Raw genomic sequence first — 21,883 nt, forward strand, 5'->3', positions numbered from 1 at the left:
GATATATATATTTTTTTTTTGGTCGAAATATATCCTCATGAGATACATGGACATAATATAGCAAAAATATCAATCTAAGACAGCTCTAAGGGAGTTTATACTTTACTATTATAAAGAGCATAAGCAAAATTTACTTGCTTTGAACTGTTGTCATATTTATAAAGACCGAAATGGTTGATTCTTGAATACAACTGAAATGAAAAGATATCTCTAAAATCTAGGTAATGTTGTAATTATGAAAACTTCTTAATACGACCGAAGAACTGAGTTGATTTTGTAATGAAAAGTTAATGGACCAAATTGAACTAATTGAAAGTTTAAGAGATTTATCGAAGTGTGGTTCTTCATGTGTATAGCTGTTGTGTTTCATTTCATCTCATCCCATTGTTTCGGTTTGAGCAACGCAAGATATGAATCATGTTGATTTGTGAATTTTGTATTGGACTCTTGGAATTTTTGTGTTGTTAGATTTATTAGATGTTGAATAGAAAAAAATGCCAAAAATTACGCCTTGAATGACCAACTTCTCTTCTCTAGTAATTCTCTTATCTTTTGCCAACTTTTATTTACTTTTCTTATATACGCTTTAAATTTATCAACTATTATATGATATTATAAATCTTTGTTTCAATGACTTAGAAGCTTTTTTCCATTTGAGTAACACGATAGAAAAGTTAGTAAATTAAATAAACGAAATAAACTTCGCTGACTTACTCAAATGAGAGTAATCTCAAACTAGTTTATAGCTTAATCAAAGAAAAGTAGATAAACTACTTAACTTGAAGTTAGCGATTTCATATCGGTGTCAATAAATTTAAGACGTAGTTAATAAAGTAAATAAAGTTGTAAAAGATCCGAAAAATTGTTTATCAAAAGAAAATGAAGTTAATAATTCTTTAAAAGAGTTAATAGATCAAGGTGCTGTTGAAAAATGTAAATAATAGTTTGTAAACGGTAAAACAAAATATCTGCGAGTAACTCAACTAGAGTTGACCAAGTATTAGCTAGTAATGTACCATAAGAAAATTTGGCAAGTCACGCTAAATTAGATTGTAATCGCTAAAAAGAGTTAGTAAATAAGAAATTGTTAATCAAGGTGAATAAAAGTTGGTAACTTTATAAAAAATTGCTAAGTTAAGAAAACAGAAACCAAATTCGGTAAATAAGTTAAATTGATGGCCCAAACTACTGATTAATTTAATGTGAAAAAAATTTGGTAAGTTGCTCTAATTTAGATTATTAAATTTTTTTTTTTATATAAGAGCGTGTATTCAAAACACGAGTAAATTATACAGACAAAAGTCTGTAAATTGGCTACAAACGTCCATGATTTACAAACTGTGCAAACAACAACAGTAGCGCCCGATCATAGTCGTCATGCTCAATTTGCATTAGGCTGCTTCAGATTGTTTACATCTTTCCTCATCCTCTCTTTCCGTAGAAGTCTTCCTAGATAAGTGAAAAGACGCGACCCGGAATCCGAGAAAATATTGGGTGGTCCGGGACTACCACGTCAGCGTGGTCCCGACCACTCATATGGCGCCACACGTGAGGGGAGGGGACAAAAGAGAGAAAGAGGAGAGAGAGCGTTAGAGAAGTGGGCCCGGTTTCAGTCCTTTGTCTGTGCTCTCCATACACGTGGCGCCGTGTGAGTGGTCGGGGACCACGCTGACGTGGTGGTCCCAGACCACCCAATATTTTCTGCGCTGAAGTACCCCGAGGACGGATTTCGAATCACATTGTCCAACATCGTTCGACGAGCTCGATGCGCTTCAAGAACGGCCAGAAAACGAAGCGTAGTTGATTGAAAATCGCAGGAGTGATGAATAGTTAATGTGTGGACCTGGTCACATTATGGACCTGGTCCCAGCGGACGCAACCGGGAGAATTGTCAGGCCGTATTTGTCCGCTTGCACAGGTAATTGGACGGAGATGTTTTGGACATATGCAATCATAGCGATTTTGAGTTTGACTGTGAATGATAATTTCGATCTTCCTCCTTTTCAAGAGATCGTCTGAAAATATCTTCTTGCTGGACGAAGTAATTACGTCAAAACGGGCGTGCGTAGACTAGGAAACACCATCAAAGTGCAAGCAATCTCAATCATTGAGCCTATTGTAAATAATACGTGAAAACGATAAAATCTCACAATTTATATCAACGCGAAATTATTAAAATATAAATAAATAATAATAACACAAGTAATTTATGTAGTTCGATTCGACTATCAATATATACATCCACAAGGAGAGCCGACGATAAATAATTCACTATAATTGAAAAATTAGAGTTTACAATTGTTCACATATTCAAATATTTCTCATATCTAAAATTAATTATAAATCAAAAATATTTATAAATAAATAATATAAACTCACAGCATAAAACTTTATGACGCTCAAGCCCTTCATGTACGTCCAAGAAGAAACTCAGCATCTTCATCCTTGGTGCGCACGGCGGCTTCTTGGCATGTGGCTTCTATCGCTTCACAGGGCTCTTTCTTTTTTTCTTCACGTATGCAGCGCTCTAAAGTCTTGCAGCTCCTTACTTGAAGAAAGAACACATTTTTTTGCTTTTTATATGTCTGCCCAAGGTCAAAAATTTGATCAGGGCCCACCAACTTTAACTTCAACGTGAGCTAGCTTTCGATTTAACAAATTGTTACATGAATTCAAATTCAAAACAGAGTTTAGAGCACACCTATAAAATATAAATAATGTATGCCAATTTTTTTTATCATTTTCGATCTAGGCATTGTCTCATCAGCTACGAAACTGATGTTGGTCTTGTATCAAAAATTGAATGACCTTTCCAAGGCACGGTGGACGTGTTCGAGGCAATTAAGTCACCTGAACAGCTTGCCGTCTTCCTCCAGGAATCTAGAATTGGCTGAATTACAGGACACCAGAATATCCTAGGCATTTTATAATTGGTGTAAAATAATGAAATACACCAATCACCGGAAGTTGTGTTATATAAACATATGTGCTTGTTGCTGAAATTTCATACATGGCGGTCTCCCTCGTCTAACGCTACTTGCATAACGTCTCGCTCCCCCATCTAGTATAGATCTGAAAGACCGACCGAAATTCAATAAGATTTGGCAGACTTCAGATCAATTTCAAGTTCCATCACTGAGTATACACTTCTTGATCTTGCTCTAGAGAGAGAGCGGCGATGGGTTCGTCACCCCTAGAATCAAGAATTGCACACGCTGTCTGCGTCCCGTTCCCGGCCCAAGGCCACGTCAACCCCATGATGCAGCTCGCCAAGCTCCTGCATGCCCACGGTGTCTTCGTCACGTTCGTCAACACCGAGTTCAACCACCGCCGCCTCCTCAGGTCTAAGGGATCCGACTCGCTCCGAGACCTTGAAAACTTCCGCTTTGAGACGATCCCAGACGGCCTCCCGCCGTCAGACCGCGATGCGACACAGGACGTCCCGGCCCTCTGCGACTCGACCCAGAAGAACTGTTTGGGCCCTTTCAAGAAATTGCTTGCCAGGATCAAGAGTGACGAGGTTGTTCCCCCCGTGACTTGTGTTATATCAGATGGGATAACGGGCTTCGCCAGGGAAGCGGCGAGAGAGTTTGGAGTCCCAGACGTTCAGTTCTGGACTGCCTCGGCTTGTGGGTTCATGGGTTATTTGCAGTACAGAGCGCTTGTTAAGAGAGGGATCGTTCCATTCAAAGGTAATTACTTTTTCTATATATTACTTTTTCTATATATTCATTTGCTTCTCTCAGATAAATTCACTAGATCTTCATTTTTTATTATTATTATTTAGTTATCTCCCCATTCATGAGTTATTTCCATTCATCTCTTTCTCTTGTTAAAGTTCTGGCTTGGATCCTCACTACATACTATATGGAACAGATGAAGACTTCCTGAACAACGGGACGCTCGATGATCCAGTTGACTGGATCCCCGGCATGAGAAACATCCGGCTCCGGGACATCCCAAGCTTCATGCGGATCACTGACCTAAACGACATCATGTTCAACTTCGTAGGCGAAGAAGCGCAGAACTGCCTGAAATCATCTGCTATCTTGTTCAACACCTTCCATGAGCTCGAACACGAAGTACTGGAGAAAATAGCAGGCATTTCCCCTCGTATTTACTGTGCTGGGCCCCTTTCATTGCTCCTCCAGGATATTCCCTCGAGCTCAGTCAAGTCTTTCAGGTCGAGTCTGTGGAAGGAAGACTACAGCTGCCTCGAATGGCTCGATCAGAGAGAAGCCGAGTCGGTTGTGTATGTGAACTATGGGAGTATCACTGTCATGACTGAGGAACACCTGAAGGAGTTTGCTTGGGGGCTTGCAAATAGCAAGCAACCATTTTTCTGGGTGATCAGGCCTGATGTTGTGAAGGGTGATTCTGCAATCCTACCACCGGAGTTCCTGGAGGAAGTGAAAGACAGAGGGTTCTTGACGAGTTGGTGTCCACAGGATCAAGTCCTGAGTCACCAATCAGTTGGCGCTTTCCTAACACACTGCGGGTGGAATTCTACCCTGGAAGGTATCTGCGGAGGCGTTCCTCTCATTTGTTGGCCGTTCTTTGCCGAGCAACAAACAAACTGTCGGTACGCGTGTACCGAATGGGGGATTGGCATGGAAGTGAACCAGGATGTGAGGCGTGAGGAAATAGAAGCTCTTGTTCGGGAAGTGATGGAAGGGGCCGGCGGGAAGAAGATGAGGGAGAATGCTAAGAAGTGGAAGGAGAGAGCCGTGAAATCTGCCGGGCGCAGAGGTCCATCGTGCAACGACTTCAATAGATTTATTAAGGAGGTTGTTCATTTGAATGATTAGATCAAAGGGAACCATCACCAGATTCCGACGTGTTCCGAAAATCTATCAAAAGAAGAAGAATTAAAAACACCATGGTTCAATATTTCCCTCTAGTTTCCAGTTTGTCAGTTTGAATTGGTTCCTTGGACAAGTTATTTTAAATCATGAAGGGTAAAATAATATAAATAAAGATATTTTTACTTTTTTTGGCATTCTATGATTGTATTTGCTGCCTTAATCTTGCATGCGTCACAGTGGTTATTGAAAAATCCCAGTGCTATGCACAAATGCGACACATTCCACGAGTATTATATGATTGAAACCTCGACAATTCAAGATCTTCAGTCCGCCTTTTGACCGTTCATCTAGTTTCCTCGCCCATGTGGAGCGGATGGATCAACGGGGAAAGTTTTCAAGATCTTGTACATCTCTTTGGTTTTCAAGATCATCCATCCATTTCACCTGCACTTTCCGCTCAACCACTTGTCCAAATGCAGAAAACCAACGAGATTCCGCCATACCACTCGCTCAATAAAGTCCTCAAGATTCCCATCATTATTATCCAAAAGAACTGCCAATTATTGAGGTAAGCAACAACCCATTGACAACGTCAATGCCTCAACCATAACAAGACACGACGCCACGAGGACATCCACTTCTATGGTTATAGAAGCAGATATCGATGAACTTGCACGGACTTGAAAAGAACCGACTTTGAGCACGTTCAACCAAAGCTTAAAATTCAGACACTATCTCGGAGAGGCACTGTAGTCACATTGATGAAGTCCTGGAGGAAGGAAAAGGGCATCCGCTTGGGCGGACGGTGGCATTGTCTAAACTTATCAGTTAAACCAAGTGCATCGGACTGTCGGAATCTTTGTGTTGTTCGATTAATTAGATGTTAAATAGCAAAAAAAAAGCGTAACAAGTCACGCTTTAAATTACCAACTTCTCTTCAGTAATAATTTTTCTTATCATTTACCAACTTCTATTTAATTTATAAATTGACACTTTAGATTTACCAACCATTACATGAAATACTTTTATTTCAGGGACCCACAAACTTTTTGCCAACTAAGTAACCCAATACAAAAGTTAATAAATTAATAAGAGCAAATATATATTTTTTTTAACTAGCTTAAACGAGAGTCGGTAACCCCTAACTAGTTAATAATATAATAAAAAATTGATAAATCACTTTATAAAATATAAGAACAGGTTCTTTTTTTGGCTAATTTTTTTTTTTTTGTGAAAAATAAGGGACGAGCAAGTCGATAAAAATAGATGGAAGGAAAGAAATAAATTAGATACCGAATTTATTTGGTTTGGTTCGAATATCGAAACATTTTCTAGCTGCTAATAACACTCAATAACTCCTTCAATGTTTAGCCCCTCACATTTCCTCATTGGAAGTCCTCTCAAGGAATTATACAAATTCTTAATCACGAGAATTTAACTGGTTAAATCATTATAGGGTGGAATTACATAAAGCTAACCCTCACGAGAAGAACTCTTTGCACAATTCTCCTCAGTGTAGTCTCCAGAGTTCACTCTGTTGGATGTATTCCTAAAGTTACCATGTAATAGTTACATGATGTAACTATAACTTACATGTCAGGGATTTGAGTTGTACTATCAATCTTATTATTTAATTAATGGCAAAAATATATTCATTCATCTATCCAATTATTTATATATGAATGATTTCATAATATCAGTTATGACTAGTCCTATTCTTGAGACGTTAAGAATATGTGTGATGGATTCACAGTTAGACTGAATCTTCAAATCTTTCTCGATCAGTAGATCATCGAGTGGATATTAATGATTCTGTTAAGACTAGTGTGCACTTAGCTTCACCGTGAAGTATTGGATACTTAAATGAATGATGAGTCACGAGTCATTGGGTATTGTGCTGCCCAAGTTAGTACACATTTGCTTGTATCAAATAAGTTCATTGAACGTGACATGCGTAGAACGATTAGCGACATGAAAACTTTTAGTGTGGTCAATGTCTAATCATTCATGCTCTAATCTTGTGTAATAATCCTTAGACCTGAGACATCATATTAACTTGTGTGTTGAATGGTTATGGTTCACAGGTGGGTATATTGTTGGTTCATTGATCCTTCTCTGTACCTCAGGGTCATAATTTGTTCATATATGAAGTTACTCATATGTATAATATAGAATATGTCTCCTTGTTGCATGTAGGGTACAATAATGATGTGATATGCGATCTAATTATGACACTATATTGAAATCTTTGGCTAGAATTGTAACTAAGAATGAATTATTTATGTCTCGTGTAAAATGCATGTCAATTAGGTTTGTACATATGATCGAATTGATAACTTGACAAATATTCCATTATCTATGTTTGATCGAGACATAGTAAGATAGAGGGATTGGATTACGCTATAGCAAAAATTGATAAGTTCATTATGTTTTTGAAGCATCCACACTGTCTAGATAGTGATTAATATTGTTACATGTCAATCATGGCTTGTTGGACCTGAAGGTTGATGGGGACAATCAATTCTCTTGTATTATTAATATGTTAGTGCAAGTTTTATTACTAGCTTAGTGATAAATTTGGAGACATCATAACCAAATCAAAATGACGTTGAACGAGATGAATAATATTGTAAATATGTTTGCAATTATAGTAATCGAATAGTCGGTTGAAATTAAATTAAATGAGATTTTAATTTAATTTTTATTTTGGTCATGAGCGCATATGTATAAGATGCGCACGCACGCCCAAAAGTGAAAATATATTAATGTACCTAAATGTCGTTAAAAAAAAAAAGTACCTAAATAAAGGTCGTGCCTTTAATGTGTTAAAAAAAAAAAGAATAAGAAAAGTGCACGCACGTGGTCAGCAGTCAGCAACTGTTGCTGACCATGCTGACCAAGTGCAGCAAACGGTCAGTAACGGTTGCTGATCGTGTGCACGTGCACACACGATGATCAGCAACCGTTGCTGATCCTGGGCGATGTGCCCAACGGGCACGATCCGCAACTGCCGATCGTGCACTACGCGATCAGCAACAGTTGCTGATGATGATAAAGATAGAAGAGAAAATTTTTCTCGTTTGTGCCGTGACTGAAATTTTAAGAGTGCAGAGAACTGTCTCTACGAGATTGCTAGCACATATGCTATATCTAAACTAAATGTCCGACATTTGTGGGGCTTGAATTGAAGAACATTTGAATTAATTTATTTAAAGCGAGCTTTTAGAGTTTTTAGAAACTAAAATTGAAGAACATTTGTGGGGTTTGAATTGAAATTTTACTAAAATGCATGAACAACATCTTTAGAGATACATGTATAGTAGAATTTTATATTTATTTCGGCTGCATTTATGTTAATTTTACCTATGCATGTTCCGTAAAACACCAGCACACTCTCCTCGACTACTTTAACATCGAGAGAACTCCTTTATAACCAAGAGAATGGTATGTTTGATTTAGCATTTTGAGAGTCTCTTTGGAAAATTTAGAGTGTTTGGCAATCATTCTCAAAAAGCTTTGGGGTGAAAGCTAACCATAGGAAGGCTAAAAGCCTAAGGCGTACTATCTCCCGAGATGTTTATTACATTTCTTCTTCCTATCTTGCCCTCGCTAACTTTCTCATATTCCCTTTTACCCTCGTTAAGGACAAATTGTGGCTGGTTGTTGGCAAGCCCAAGCATCGCATGGGTCATGCGTCACCGGTGGTCAATGGGTGTTGTGCAAAACAAGTAGCGGCGCTTGGGCTTGTCGGCAACCTCAAACATCACGCAACCTCGGCCAATGAAACTGCCACTAAATCTGACTCGCCGGTGGCCTAAGACCTTTGCTGGCTCTAGCAAAGGATTTGATTTTTTTTTTTAATGAAAAAATAGAAAAACTATATTTGAGGAGTTTTTATCAAACGAAATTTATTTCCTCATAAGGCTTTAGGCTTTCAACATGTACATTTTCCCAAAGTCAATTTTTTAAAACCGAACTACACTCAACCCAGATCTCTTATCATCTATTGCAGCACGAGGAAGTCTTCTTCAATGGGTTGATAATTTAAGAGCTCTATCGAACTGTGGTTCTTCATATGTATAGTTTTTCATCTCACCCCCTGTTTCGTTTTAAGCAATGAAAGATATGAATTGAGTTGACTTGTGAATTTTGTATTGGACCCTTGGAATTTTTGTGTTGTTAGATTTATTAGATGTTGAGTAGTAAAAAAAATGTCAAAAACTACGCCTTAAATGACCAACTTTTCTTCTCCAATAATTCTCTTATCTATTACCAACTTTTATTTACTTTTCTTATCGACACTTTAAACTTATCAACTATTAAATTTTATTATCAACCTTTGTTTCAGTGACTTAAAGCTTTTTTTTTCCATTTAAGTAACACAATAGAAAAGTTAGTAAATTAAATAAACCAAATAAACTTTGATGACTAACTCAAATGAGAGTAATCCCAAACCAGTTTACAGCTTAATTAAAGAAAAGTTGATAAATCACTTAACTTAAAGTTAGTAATTTATAGGTATCAATAAATTTAAGGCGTAGTTAATAAAGTAAATAAAAGTTGTAAAAGATATGAATTTGTTTATCAAAAGAAAATGAACTTAATAATTTTTTTAAAGAGGTAAATCAAAGTGCTGTTGAGAAATGTAAATGAAAGTTTGTAAATGGTAAAACAAAATAACTGAGTAACTCATTGAGAACTAACCCAATACTAGCAAGTAATGTAATATAAGAAAATTCGGCAAGTCACGCTAAATTAGATTGTAACCGCTAAAAAAGAGTTAGTAAATAAGAAATTATTAATCAAGGGAATAAAAGTTGGTAACTTTATAAAAAAAAATTGCTAAGTTAAGAAAACATAAACCAAAATTCGATAAGTAAGCCAAATTGGTAGCCAAAACTATTGGTTAATTTAATATGACGAGATTTGGTAAGTCGCTCTAATTTAAAAAAAGTATATTTTTTTTAAATAACATAAATTCAAAACGTGAGTAAATTATACAAATAAAAGTTTGTAAACTGGTACAAATATCGATGATTTACAAACTACGTAACAACAATAGCATTTGCCGGTCATAGTCATCACGCTCAATTCAGGTTAGACCGCTTCGAATAGTTTACCTCTTTCCTCATCCTTTCTCTCCCTCGACATCTTCCTAGATCTTTTCCTTCGCCTTCTAACCCAAATCCCTCGCCCTTGATTGCATCTCCTCCTTGACGCATCCCAACGGTCGTAGTACGACATCATCCATGCCGAAAGCCACGTAAAGACGCGACCCTTTGCCCTTTTGACTTGTCTCTACGATCGAGTTCTCCGGGGATGGATTTCGAACCACATCGCCAAACGTCGTTCGACGAGCTCGATGCGTTTTAAGAACAGCCAGAAAACGAAGTGTAGATCATTGGATTCCATAGAGTCGCTGGATTGTTAATGTGTGGACCTGCTTTTACCGGACGCAACTGGGACATTTGAGCAGCTGTATTTTGTCCGTTTGCATGAGTAAATCCACGAAGATGTTTTGGGTGTATCCGATTACAGTAATTGTGAGATGTGAGTGTGAATAATAATTTCATAGCACATGACTTTTATCACCTGATCGATAGGATGCGTCTAAATTACGATCTTTCACATTTTTAAGAGATCGATGGAAAATATCTTCTCTTGCTTAACTAATGGGCAAAGTAATTACATCAAAAATCACGAGCATGGGTGGATTAAAGAGTGACACATGATGTTTTCTTTTTATTTTTTATTTTTTTTTGGTTGCTGTGACACATGATGTTTTCAATATATCCGTTCATAGCGATTGTGAGATACGAGTGTGAACAATAATTTCATAGCAAGTGACTCTTATCACCTAATGTATGGACCTGCTTTTACCGGACGCAACTAGGACTTTTTTTTTTTTTATCAGAGCAACTAGGACATTTGAGCAGCTGTACTTTGTCCGTTTGCATGAGTAATTGCACAGAGATGTTTTGGGTATATCCAATTATAGTAATTGTAAAATCTGAGTGTGAATAATAATTCCGTAACAAGTGACTCATCACCTAATCGATATGATGCGTTTAAATTATAATCTTTCATATTTTTAGGAGATCGACATAAAATATCTTCTCATGCTTAACTGATGGACAAAGTAATTACATCAAAAATCACAAGGGTGGATTAAAGAGTGACACATGATGTTTTGGATATATCCGTTCATAGCAATTGTGAGATACAAGTGTGAACAATAATTTCGTAGCAAGTGACTCTTATCACCTAATTGATGGGATGTGTTTAAATTACGATCCTTTACATTTTTAGGAGATCGACGGAAAATATATTCTCATGCTTAACTATTTGGACAAAGTAATTACATAAAAAATCACGGGCATGCATGGGTTAAAGAGTGACACATGCGTGGACTAGGAAACACCATCACGAAACTTGATTCTCACCTCATCAAGTGCACGCAATTTCAACGTTCAACTCCATGCTCGACTTTTGAGCACACCTCTAGAATATGATTGAGATGCTTCACAGATCTAACCTTTCCTTACTTGTATTGGGGTTTGGTTCATAATTTCTATCATCGACAAGATAGCACAGGTGCGAGATGCTAATTATGATGGAATTTTCAACTGGATGTGGCCCTAGTTTAAGAATAAATTTAGATAAACTTTGCGTCTCGAATTTTCTGCTTTTACTTATTATTTTCTTTATAATCATGCAGTGAATCCTAACAACCTGAAGAAAGAAACCATAGGAAAACAGTGACTGCTAAAAATTTATCTTTTTCGATCCAGTTATTGTCTCATATTTCAAAATTGAATGACCTTTCCAAGGCACGGGGGACGCGTTCGAGGCAATCAAGTCACCTGAACACATTGCCGTCTACTTCCAGGAATCTAGGATGGGCCGAATACGGGACATCAAAATATCCGTAGGCATTCTGTAATTAGTGTGGAAAAATGAAATACACCAATCACCGGAAGTTGTGTTATATGAACATATGTGCTTGTTGCTGAAATTTCACACATGGGCGTCTCCCTCGTCTATCGCTACTTGCAGAACCTCTCGTTCCCGCATCTAGTATAGATCTGAAAAGACCAGCCGAAATTGAATAAGATTTGGCAGACTTCAGATCAATTTCAACTTCCATCACTCAGTATACACTTCTTGATCTTGCTCTAGAGAGATACAGCTAATGGGTTCGTCGCCCCTAGAATCGAGAAACTCCCGTGCACTTGCACATGCCGTGTGCGTCCCCTTCCCGGCCCAAGGCCATGTCAACCCCATGATGCAGCTCGCCAAGCTCCTCCACGCTCGCGGCATCTTTGTCACGTTCGTCAACACCGAGTTCAACCACCGCCGCCTCCTCCGGTCTAGGGGAGCTGACTCGCTTCAAGACCTCGAAAACTTCTGCTTCGAGACGATACCAGATGGCCTCCCGCCGTCGGACCGCGATGCAACACAGGATGTCCCCGCCCTCTGTGACTCGACCCGGAAGAACTGCTTGGGCCCTTTCAAAAAATTGCTTGCCAGGATCATGAGTGACGAGGTTGTTCCGCCTGTGACTTGTGTGATTTCAGATGGGGCGATGGGCTTCGCCAGTGAAGCTGCGAAAGAGCTTGGAGTCCCAGAGGTTCAGTTCTGGACTGCCTCGGCTTGTGGGTTCATGGGTTATTTGCAGTACTGAGAGCTTGTTAATAGAGGGATCGTTCCATTCAAAGGTACTTCCTTTTTTTATTTATTCATTTTTGCTTCTCTCGGATAAATTCACTAAATAATTACTTGTCTCCCCTTTCATGAGTTATTTCCATTCATCTGTTTCTCTTGTTAAAGTTCTGGATTTGATCCTCACTGCATATTATATGCAACAGATGAGGACTTCTTGAGCAATGGGATGCTTGATGATCCCGTCGACTGGATCCCTGGCATGAGAAACATCCGACTGCGGGACATCCCGAGCTTCATGCGGACCACAGACCTGAACGACATCATGTTCAACTTCTTAGGAGAAGAAGCGCAGCACTGCCTGAAATCATCTGCTATCTTGTTCAACACCTTCAATGAGCTCGAACACGAAGTACTGGAGAAAATAGCAGACATTTCCCCTCGAATTTACTGTGCTGGCCCCCTTTTCTTTCTCCTCCAGGATATTCCCTCGAGCTCAGTCAAGTCTTTCAGGTCGAGTCTGTGGAAGGAAGACTACAGCTGCCTCGAATGGCTCGATCAGAGAGAAGCCGAGTCAGTTGTGTATGTGAACTATGGAAGTATCACTGTCATGACTGAGGAACACCTGAAGGAGTTTGCTTGGGGGCTTGCAAATAGCAAGCACCCATTTTTGTGGGTCATCAGGCCTGACGTTGTGCAGGGTGATTCTGCAATCCTACCACCGGAGTTCCTGGAGGAAGTGAAAGACAGAGGGTTCTTGACGAGTTGGTGTCCGCAGGATCAAGTCCTGAGTCACAGATCCGTCGGTGCTTTCCTAACGCATTGCGGGTGGAATTCTACTTTGGAAGGTATCTGTGGAGGCGTTCCTCTCATTTGCTGGCCGTTCTTTGCTGAGCAACAGACGAACTGTCGGTACGCATGTACCGAATGGGGGAATGGCATGGAAGTGAACCAGGATGTGAGGCGTGAGGAAATAGAAGCTCTTGTTCGGGAAGTGATGGAAGGGGTCCGCGGGAAGAAGATGAGGGAGAATGCTAAGAAGTGGAAGGAGGGAGCTGTGGAAGCCACCGGTCGCCAAGGGCCATCGTACAACGACTTCAATAGATTTATTAAGGAGGTTTTCCGTTTGAATGATTAGATCAAAGGGAACCATTACCAGATTCCACCGTACGCCGAAAATCTGTCAAAAGAAGAAGAAATAAAAACTCCAGGTTCAAGATTTCACTCTACTTGTTTCCAGTATGTTAGTTTGCACCAGTTCCTTCGACATGGTATTTTAAGTCATTCAGCGTTAAATAATATGAATAAAGATATTTTACTTTCTTTACTTTCTATTATTGCATTTGCTGTCTTAATCTTGCATGCGTTACAGTAGTATTTCAAAAATCCCAGTAGTATGCCCAAATGCGACACATTCCACGAGTTTATATGATCGAAAAGTCGACAATTCAAGATCTTCAGTCCGCCTTCCAACGGTTCATCTGGTTTCCTCGCCCATGTGGAGCGAGCAGATCAACAGCGAATGTTTTGAAGATCTTGGTACATCCCCTTGGGGCTTCTCGACATTGACGGCGTGCCCTGCATCCTTTATTGCCACTAGCTGTGCATTTCTATTCACGCAACTGTTCAATACAGCAAAAGGGAAAGGGTAAATCAGACGGGCACATTCCCATAGTTTGATGAAAAACTCTTCCCACGTCGGAATCACTACAGGGTGTAATTACAAGCTAACCCTCGTAAGAAGAACTCTCCGCACAATTCAACAGCAAGTACGAGCTTGGGGACGAGCCTGGGAAAGGGCATTGAAGAAGAGGCATTTCTTTTAGAAAAGAAAAAGTTGGGAGTATTGGGAAGGCAACTCGTTTGGCTTCTATCTCACTTCGCTGTCCATCGCCGATTGCCACCGCCAGTTGAAGCCCGCGGCAAAAGCAGTGAAGACTTCTGCAAAGGCGATGCCCAGGAAGAAAGTTGTGAAGAAGGTTGCCGCCGCGAAGGTGAAGAAGAAACCGGTGAAGAAGTCGAAGAGCGTGAAGCTGCTGGTGAGGACTTCAGGGGACGGGATTTTAGACGATGATTTGTTTGTGTATAGAAAATGGTTTGGCAACATTTGACATAGCCCTTTTCTTTTTTTTCTTTTTCTCTTGGTTTTTAAATTGTGCTAACTCTATTATTGTTAGCGCATGTTTCTATGTAAGCTGCTAGGCGAGATTTTATTAGATGGTTGTGTTTGATAATGGGGAATCGAAAAGCTCTGACTTGTGTGGTGCTCCAATGAACGGAGTTAGTTAATCTCACGTAGAAGATTGCAAATGAAATGGTGTATTGGTATCTTGTGGACCAGACGGAACTAGATCCACAGATTGTTTCGTTTGTATCGATACTCTATCTCTCTTTTGCAGCAGTTTCTCCAACCATAGAAAACGAAAAAAGAATTATGCTTTCGCATCTATTTTGACAGAAGAAGAGGGGGAGGGGAAGAATGAGAAACTTTTCGCAGCGCATTCGTTCTAAACTTATCTGGAGGCAGAACGCTTTTTGAAAGTCCCATCTCCTTTTGAAGCTCTCGGGGATTTCATCTTCAAATATTTGAACCTCCAAAAACTGTAAATGGGTTGGAGAAACTGCTCACTTTTGGTGATTCTGTACTGTTTTCATTCGGGTTCTCTTTGTTAGGAATTATATCAAGCTCATACTTGCTCCCGAAGAACTTTGAGATTTCGAAGCTCTGTTGAGGGCAGTCACCGGCCTCTGCCTCTGCCTCACTCCCTTTCGAGCACGCGAGGGATAGCTGCTTTGTCGGCGACGGCAGGGAACGGCCGTTCGACCAACACCAATGCAGCAATGAGCACGAAATAGTCAAATCTAAGAGTGAAGAAAGACATTCAGTTTTTGAGAGCGTTCGGTAGAGAGGAAAGAGGTTTGCTCTTTGTCCTTCTTCTTCGGACAAGGAAAGCACGAAGAGGAAAGAGAATACGAGACAAAGAAATAAATGTGTGCAGAGCAGGAGAGAGAGAGCGTAGGGAGCTAGTGTGTGCCAAGGTTGCACGGACACTCTCCGACACCCTTCGTGTCGTGTCCGACACTCCGACACGTGTCCGACACGCTCCGACACGTGGTCAACTGCCTTCGACACGTGATTTCGACACGCACGGGTTATTTTTACAAATTTCCAAAACTTTTGGGGTTTAAATATAAATATATAAAAAATAATAATAAATAATAATAAAAGCTAAAACAAATTTCTAATACTCATTTGAAGATGTTGGGTGCTTGAAATTGCAAATTTTCACTTAATGAGCTGGAGAGTTTTTTTTTTTTTTTTTCAGAAGAAGTAGATAATGTGGATAAATGAATTTTTGTTATATTTGATGATGGAATGTTGATTTTTTTTCTTATTGTTAAATTTTAAATTTAATAATGAAACGTGGATTACTTGTTTTTTCCTCCAAGTTTTATGGATTATTACAATGAAATGTAGTTGAATTTGTCAAATTAAAACAATGAATGATATTAACAAATGTATGATTAATGTTATTGGTATAGATTAATTCTATGCTCTTTTTATTATTATTATTTAGTTATTTATGCATTTATATATTAAAATATTTATTTAATATATAATGTGTTGGACGCGTCGAAATTTTCTACTTTTGAAAAATAACGTATCGGCGTGTCGTGCCGTGTCGTGTCGCGTGTCGCATGTCCGTGTCAGTGCAACCTAGGTGTGTGCAGGCTAGTGAAGGAAAAATAAAATTATTTTTGTGCATAAAGTCGTTTGCTGGTGAGCCGGTCCCACACCTCCATGTGTCGCTTCCTTAGTGGTTGGAGATCACACTAACCTGGTGGTCCAGGACCACCCAATATTTTGTCAGCACGAGGGAGTGGCTTCTCTCGAAGAGAGTCAAGAAAATGGACAAAAAGTAGCCCACAAATTTCCTTCATTATCAACCCGCTGACCCCACGAGTATATATATATAAGAAACATGAGAGCGCCTTCTTCTTCTGTATGAACAAAAGAAGTCTTTCTGCGGCAATAGATTCAGCATGCCAATGAATCCCAATCACAAGGGATGAATTGGACTTAAAGAAGGCGGCAAAGTCACGCTTCACGCTTGTTGAAATCTTCAGCCAACGATTCTTACGCGCCGATTTATCAACCCACACGTGGTCGAGTCACACAATGCTCATCAGTCAGATTTTGTTTGATAGGCCCAAGCTTGAAACATAGTTTAACATAAACAATTCTAGTAATTTTCTAGAAAGAGTCAATAAATTAAGGTGCACCTAAAAAGTGCAACTAAAAATTTGTCAGCGATAAGAAAAGTTAGCAAATAAAAAATCAAATAAATGTTGATAAGTAACTCAATGAGAGTAGACCCAATATTAGGTAGTAATCTAACGAGAGAAAAGTTGGCGAGTTACATTAATTTAGATTGGTAATCACCAAAAAAGATTAGTAAATAATGATTTGCTAACCACTAAAATAAAAGTTGGTAACTACATAAAAATAATTAGTATAGCAAACCAAACAATTAGAGTTTGATAAGTAACTTAAACAGCAATTGGTAATCCAAAATTAGTTGGTAATTTAATATAACATAAGTTGTAAGTCTCACTAATTTAGTTTGATAATTTCATTAGAGAGCTAGTAACATCGAAATAATGATAAATTATACAAATAAAAGTTGGCGTTTTACAAATTAACGAAAAGTCAATAAGCCTTCATAAAAATATTAATAAGTTACTAATAAATTACCTAGAAAAAAAGTGGTCGTTGTAATTTAATTTTCAGTAGAATCTAAAAATCTCATAAATACAAAATACGGCTCAATTCACTTAAAAAGCATGAACTTTAATTGAATCTCAATTTTGGCCAAAAAAATATTTGCCCCATAAAAAGGCACCAATTTGCTCTGTGTCCCAATTCCAACCAAAACCTTTTTCTTCTAATAAAAAAACACTAATTTCCATTCAATACCCAAATCTAACTGCCATCAAGTTTCAGCCAAATACTCACGGAACAACATGTTGAATCTTTAACGGCATCGTTAGGACACGTAAAACTTGTTGTGTGCCGATGTAGGTACAAGCTGAGAACTGATTTTTTTTTAGACATTAGAAAAGTTTTTGGGCCTATGCTTTTGAATGAGACACAAAATGGTTTGGCCCAAAATTAAGACACAAATTAACGTTGGTATATTCTCATGAGATTAAAAAAAAAAAGGAATTGGATTAAAATTAGGATCCGACCTAAAGTTGCCGTTTTTTAACAGGAATAAACCTACAAAATACAAAGTACAACAAAGGCAAATGATACTTTGAATTGTCTGATTCGCTTTATTATGATAGAGCCTCCATTCATGTTGAAAATATTATGATCGAAGAGCCATTGAATCTGTTCTTACTTTGTATCAGACAGCCTCTTCACGGACCACGTGCCAACATCCCGCTATGATGCTGGATGCTGGTCAATTTCACGAACCGGGACAACCACGGCAGGTCATCGTACCTATGATGATGATGCGGATCAATTTCGAACAGAATTATTAATTCACGTACAGACGTAACTTTTTGCCGTTTTGACTAATCTTACCAAATGTTACTCCATCGGACTCGGTGCATTTAAAAATAAAAAGCCAGAAAAGGAAATTCAGTGCCGTGCAGCATCTTGTCTGTTTGCATGAGTAATTCTGTTGAGATATCTATAAAATTGCAACTGAAATTCAATATCTCAAAGCGTTCATCTCTCTCCTTTTCTTTTTGGTAAACCCCAGAAATGTGTCCTTAGGATATAGCAATTATCACGCTGACCACTACACATATGATGATTTACAATAGAAATAATTATTTTGGACATATTCGATCGTAGGAATTGTGACATCTAAATGTAAATAATAATTTTGTAACAAGTGATTAGTATCACTTAATTAATAGAATGCGTTTAGATATTATCTTCTACATTTTTTAAAGACCGATAGAAAAGATGTTTATCATACTTGACTACTAAACAAAAATTTAAAGCAAAAATCACTGGATTGAGAAATGACTTGTGTATAGTATAACAGGGTTTGATTCTCACATTATTGAGCACAAATGATTTCGACTTTCAACTACTTGCTCAAGCTTCGAGCGCATCTTTACGATACAAATGAGATTTTGTAGATCCGATAGTTACTTACCTAAATAAATACACCTATTTATAATATTTAAGTATTAAACAACGCATTCATCTAATGGCTTGAAATTTTAAAACAGTTGATAATGATCTCACGAAAGCTTACATGGTATCAAAAAGGATGCCTTGAGTTTGAATTTTTCAGATCCCTTATTCACCTTCTTGATGTATATTCCATGTTGTAGTCACAAGTATTAAAATATTTAAATATTACACCAACTTCAAAATTTAAAACAGTTGGCGATAATCATGCAAGATCTCACAAAATAGTGGAAAACAATTAATACTATCATGTTTATCCCTATATATATGCATTATGAAATTGTCATTGTCAATCCACCTATTTTTTAATCAAGTAAAAAATGGGTTAATAGCATGAAAACTCCAAACTAGTACACATGTGTAAATTTATCCCAAGCTAACATTTGACAACTAAAAACCCAAAACCAATACATTTATAACAAATTTACTTTCTATTAGTTTATGTTAAATGGGATTAATAACCCGTGACAAACGCCGAGGGGTTACAATCCCAAATTGGCACACCCGTCAACTATAATTTAATGATAAAATTTAATATCTATTTTGAGGTTTTGGTGATCAAAACTAATTTAAAATAAATATATCATAAATATACTAATTGAGAATTTTTCATGATATTAACTCCTAAGGAATTGATGTTAGGCATGTATCAAATCGATAGTACAATTCACAAGTTCGAGAGGTAATCAACTCACCTGACCACCTTGTCTTCTTTCTAGAATTTGCAGTCATTCACATCTAAAAGACCAGAAAATTTACATACACTATGATTAGTATAAAAAAATGAAGGGCCGGTATTATAAAAAAATCTCAAACCGATACATATATAATAATTACATCTCAAATTAGTTTTTAACTACTAAAAATCTCTAAATGGCATATTTGTAATAAATTTACGCTCCGTTAATTTTCATTAAATTGGATTAATATCACGAAAATTTATAAGTTAGTACATCTATGATAATCACAAAGTAAAACTTCAAAGTTACACCTATCAACTACCACATGTCGTTTGACTCGGTAGTTTAACCGTAAAATTTAACAAAAACAGATGATAAATTTATCATAGGCATACCAATTTAAGATATTTCATGATATTAACCCAAAATGAAATATACAATCACCCTATAAGTATACGCATCTCCCCGTGTCTAACGGCGATTCCATGAACTCTTCTTTTGCGCATCTAATATAAATCTGGAAAGACCGACCGAACTTGAGCAGATTTGGCAGACTTAAATCAGTTGCAAGTTCCATCACCCGGCGTACGCTTTCTGGATCTTTGCCCTGGGAGAGACCTGGGTGATGGGTTCGTCATCCCAAGAATCAAGAAAATCCCATACACATGCACACGCCGTGTGCGTCCCCTTCCGGCCCAAGCCCACATCAACCCCATGATGCAGCTCGCCAAGCTCCTTCATGCTCGCGGCGTCTTCGTCACGTTCGTCAACACCGAGTTCAATCACCGCCGCCTCCTCCGGTCTAAGGGACCTGATTTGCTCCAAGACCTCGAAAACTTCCGCTTCGAGACAATCCCGGATGGCCTCCCGCCGTCGGACCGCAATGCAATGCAGGATCCCCCGGCCCTCTGCGACTCGACCCGGAAGAACTGTTTGGGCCCTTTCAAGAAATTGCTTGCCAGGATCAAGAGTGACGAGGTTTTTCCGCCTGTGACTTGTGTGATATCAGATGGGGCGACGGGCTTCGCCAGTGAAGCTGCGAGGGAGCTTGGAGTCCAAGAGGTTCAGTTCTGGACTGCCTCGGCTTGTGGGTTCATGGGTTATTTGCAGTACAGAGAGCTTGTTAAAAGAGGGATCGTTCCATTCGAAGGTAATTCCTTTGTTTATTTATTCATTTCAGCTTCTTTCGGATAAATTCACTAGATAACTACTTGTTTGTTTAGTTATCTCCCCATTCATGAGTTATTTCCATTCATCTGTTTCTCTTGTTAAAGTTCTGGATTCGATCCTCACTACAGATGAAGACTTCCTGAGCAATGGGACGCTCGATGATCCCATCGACTGGATACCCAGCATGAGAAACATCCGACTCCGGGACATCCCGAGCTTCATATGGACCACAGACCTGAACGACATCATGTTCAACTTCTTAGGAGAAGAAGCACAACACTGCCTGAAATCATCTGCTATCGTGTTGAACACCTTCAATGAGCTTAAACATGAAGTACTGAAGAAAATTGTAGACATTTTCCCTTGACTTTACTGTGCCGGGCCCTTGTTCTTGCTCCTTCAGGATATTCACTTGAGCTCAGTCAAGTCTTTCAGGTCAAATCTGTGGAGGAAGACTACAACTGCCTCGAATGGCTCGATCAGAGAGAAGCGAGTCAGTTGCGTATGTGAACTATGGGAGTATCACTGTCATGACTGAGGAACACCTGAAGGAATTTGCTTGGGGGCTGTCGCGACCAATTTTTTCGGGGTATGAACCACCTAGGAGTTGGCTAATGGATTGCTTTTCTTTAAGCTTAGCTGACTCTCCTGAAGCCCATACCAATTCGCGACTTAGATTCAAATTTCTTAACATGCAAATTGATTTTATTTAGGAGTCGCCACTAATCGGGTTTATGGTAGGCCGGTTAGACACCCAAGTAAAATAATGAGAGAATTACTTTACTCCTACGAACCGAGACTAAGGGTAGGGACTTGATTACATTAGATTTCTCTAATGCCCTTTCGGTGACCATTCTTTTTATTTTCAAAATGTTTGGCAATTGAATTGATTTTAAACTAACTTCCTAACATGTGAGGTGATCATACATGTGCGCATACCACCAATTTAACACTCAAGAAAGCAATTAAATATTGCAAAACATACCTAGGAGCAACGAAAAGATCTCGATTGTTAAATCGAATTCACATCGCTGACCCTAGATATGATTTCTAATTAACAAGCAATTACTCAATTTTTGTTTTCACTTTATTTAATGAAAATCATGCGATGCATGCTAATAATCTAATATGACGGGCAAAGATGACCTAAACTATATGACATGAAGAAATGCAATAATTAAATGCAATCTAAATGACCGATTCTAATGACATGCAATGCGATGTAATGACATACGAAATTATTTAACCTAAAATGACATGAGCTATATGTCAAGCGACATTTATTAAATGACATAATCTAATGACGGGCAATTTCTAATTAGAAATGAACCTAACAATAATCACTAAAA

The 21,883-nt window shown here is 38.4% G+C and overlaps 2 protein-coding genes and 1 pseudogene across 2 annotated transcripts in view; all 3 read left to right on the plus strand.

Moving 5' to 3' along the window:
- The first annotated feature begins 2,982 nt into the window (after positions 1–2,982).
- Positions 2,983–4,990, plus strand: LOC104415774 (linamarin synthase 1). The gene is made up of 2 exons (XM_010027130.3): positions 2,983–3,692; positions 3,877–4,990. The coding sequence occupies exons 1-2, from the start codon at positions 3,179–3,181 to the stop codon at positions 4,806–4,808; spliced, it is 1,446 nt and encodes a 481-aa protein (XP_010025432.2). The 5' UTR covers positions 2,983–3,178; the 3' UTR covers positions 4,809–4,990.
- A 6,766-nt stretch (positions 4,991–11,756) lies between these two features.
- LOC108954867 lies at positions 11,757–13,790 on the plus strand (annotated as a pseudogene).
- Positions 13,791–14,419: 629 nt separating this feature from the next.
- LOC104415775 (linamarin synthase 1-like) overlaps positions 14,420–21,883 on the plus strand; it is an 8,555-nt gene continuing 1,091 nt past the window's right edge. The window contains exons 1-4 of the mRNA XM_039300282.1: positions 14,420–14,567; positions 19,909–20,514; positions 20,663–20,883; positions 21,276–21,279. Of these exons, the coding sequence (XP_039156216.1) occupies positions 14,420–14,567; positions 19,909–20,514; positions 20,663–20,883; positions 21,276–21,279 (979 nt within the window). The remainder of the gene's footprint in view (positions 14,568–19,908; positions 20,515–20,662; positions 20,884–21,275; positions 21,280–21,883) is intronic.

The sequence above is a fragment of the Eucalyptus grandis genome, chromosome 8, assembly GCF_016545825.1.
Source record: "Eucalyptus grandis isolate ANBG69807.140 chromosome 8, ASM1654582v1, whole genome shotgun sequence".
NCBI lineage: Eukaryota > Viridiplantae > Streptophyta > Magnoliopsida > Myrtales > Myrtaceae > Eucalyptus > Eucalyptus grandis.

Coding starts and splice junctions, on each gene's coding strand:
- LOC104415774 (XM_010027130.3), top strand. CDS start 3,179: ATGGGTTCGTCACCCCTAGAATCAAGAATTGCACACGCTGTCTGCGTC. Junction 3,693..3,876: donor AGGGATCGTTCCATTCAAAG/GTAATTACTTTT, acceptor TATATGGAACAG/ATGAAGACTTCCTGAACAAC.